The 894-nt window shown below is 38.6% G+C and overlaps 1 protein-coding gene across 1 annotated transcript in view; it reads right to left on the bottom strand.

Annotated features, from left to right (window-relative positions):
- LOC107738524 (KDEL motif-containing protein 1-like) overlaps window positions 1–633 on the bottom strand; it is a 10520-nt gene extending 9887 nt beyond the window's left edge. Inside the window, exon 1 of the mRNA XM_016550280.1 lies at window positions 603–633. Within this exon, the coding sequence (XP_016405766.1) occupies window positions 603–633 (31 nt within the window). The remainder of the gene's footprint in view (window positions 1–602) is intronic.
- Window positions 634–894: the final 261 nt, after the last annotated feature.

The following is an 894-nucleotide window of genomic DNA, read 5'->3' as shown; positions in this document are numbered from 1 at the left end:
TAAGCATTGTACAATTGTTAGCATTATTTCTTTTGTTTTGAGATTATTTGGTTAATTTTGTCTTCTATTGCAGGAACCGAGGCTTCCAGGCAGGCCGGTAGTAGGCCCTTGTGTGCGGTGGTGGGACTCTGACACGGAGTGCAGTGTATTCACGCTTAATCTTATTGTGAGTTTGTGTTTGGTGTAGTGAGACCTATGCACCTGGTGGTTAGATTCTTGCAATATAGGAGCCTTGCGCTCAGTAAACTAGCTTACCGCCATAGGTAAGCCTCGGTTTTTGTTGTTACATGTGTATTCTATGTTTGTAAATCTAATCCGGTCTACCGTTTAATGATTTTTAAGGTTAGTATTTTATTATTGTTGAAATAAAGCTTTTGTACTTTGGTATCCACGTCTCAGGCCTCTGTCTTTGAAACCACATTCCTGTGTGCCCTTTGTAGGTGACCAATTCATAATTTATTTTCCCTGTTGGACAGGGTGGCGTAATCAGCTGAATTTAGAGTTCCCTTTCCGATTATTACTCCCGCTACATTCGCATTTATATGAAACTAAGCAATCTTCTTTGATCCATATAGGAAAACACATTTAGTTATTTTATGTACTTGGCACTGTAGGTTTGCTCTTGGTTGACATCTTACTAGCCCATCATATTACAGAAACAAACAAGTCTTATGATGTTGTGTACATCAATAAATGTTTATTTCAATTTGATTTGCAACAACATATTTTTCCATTTTATTTTCAAGAACCTCTATAACACTACTAGAATATCGATAAGAACGAAAGGTGGCATTATCCATTTAAACAAGGCCGACGTTGCTGCCTTCTCTGAAGGTATCAGAGGACCAGGTGTTGGGGTGGAGGAAACTACAGTTAGACCTACAGAACTTCAGT

This window comes from Sinocyclocheilus rhinocerous, unplaced genomic scaffold, assembly GCF_001515625.1.
Source record: "Sinocyclocheilus rhinocerous isolate Xijiao unplaced genomic scaffold, SAMN03320098_v1.1 scaffold1215, whole genome shotgun sequence".
In the NCBI taxonomy this organism is placed as follows: Eukaryota; Metazoa; Chordata; class Actinopteri; order Cypriniformes; family Cyprinidae; genus Sinocyclocheilus; species Sinocyclocheilus rhinocerous.
This window is presented reverse-complemented; position numbering and strand designations above follow the sequence as displayed.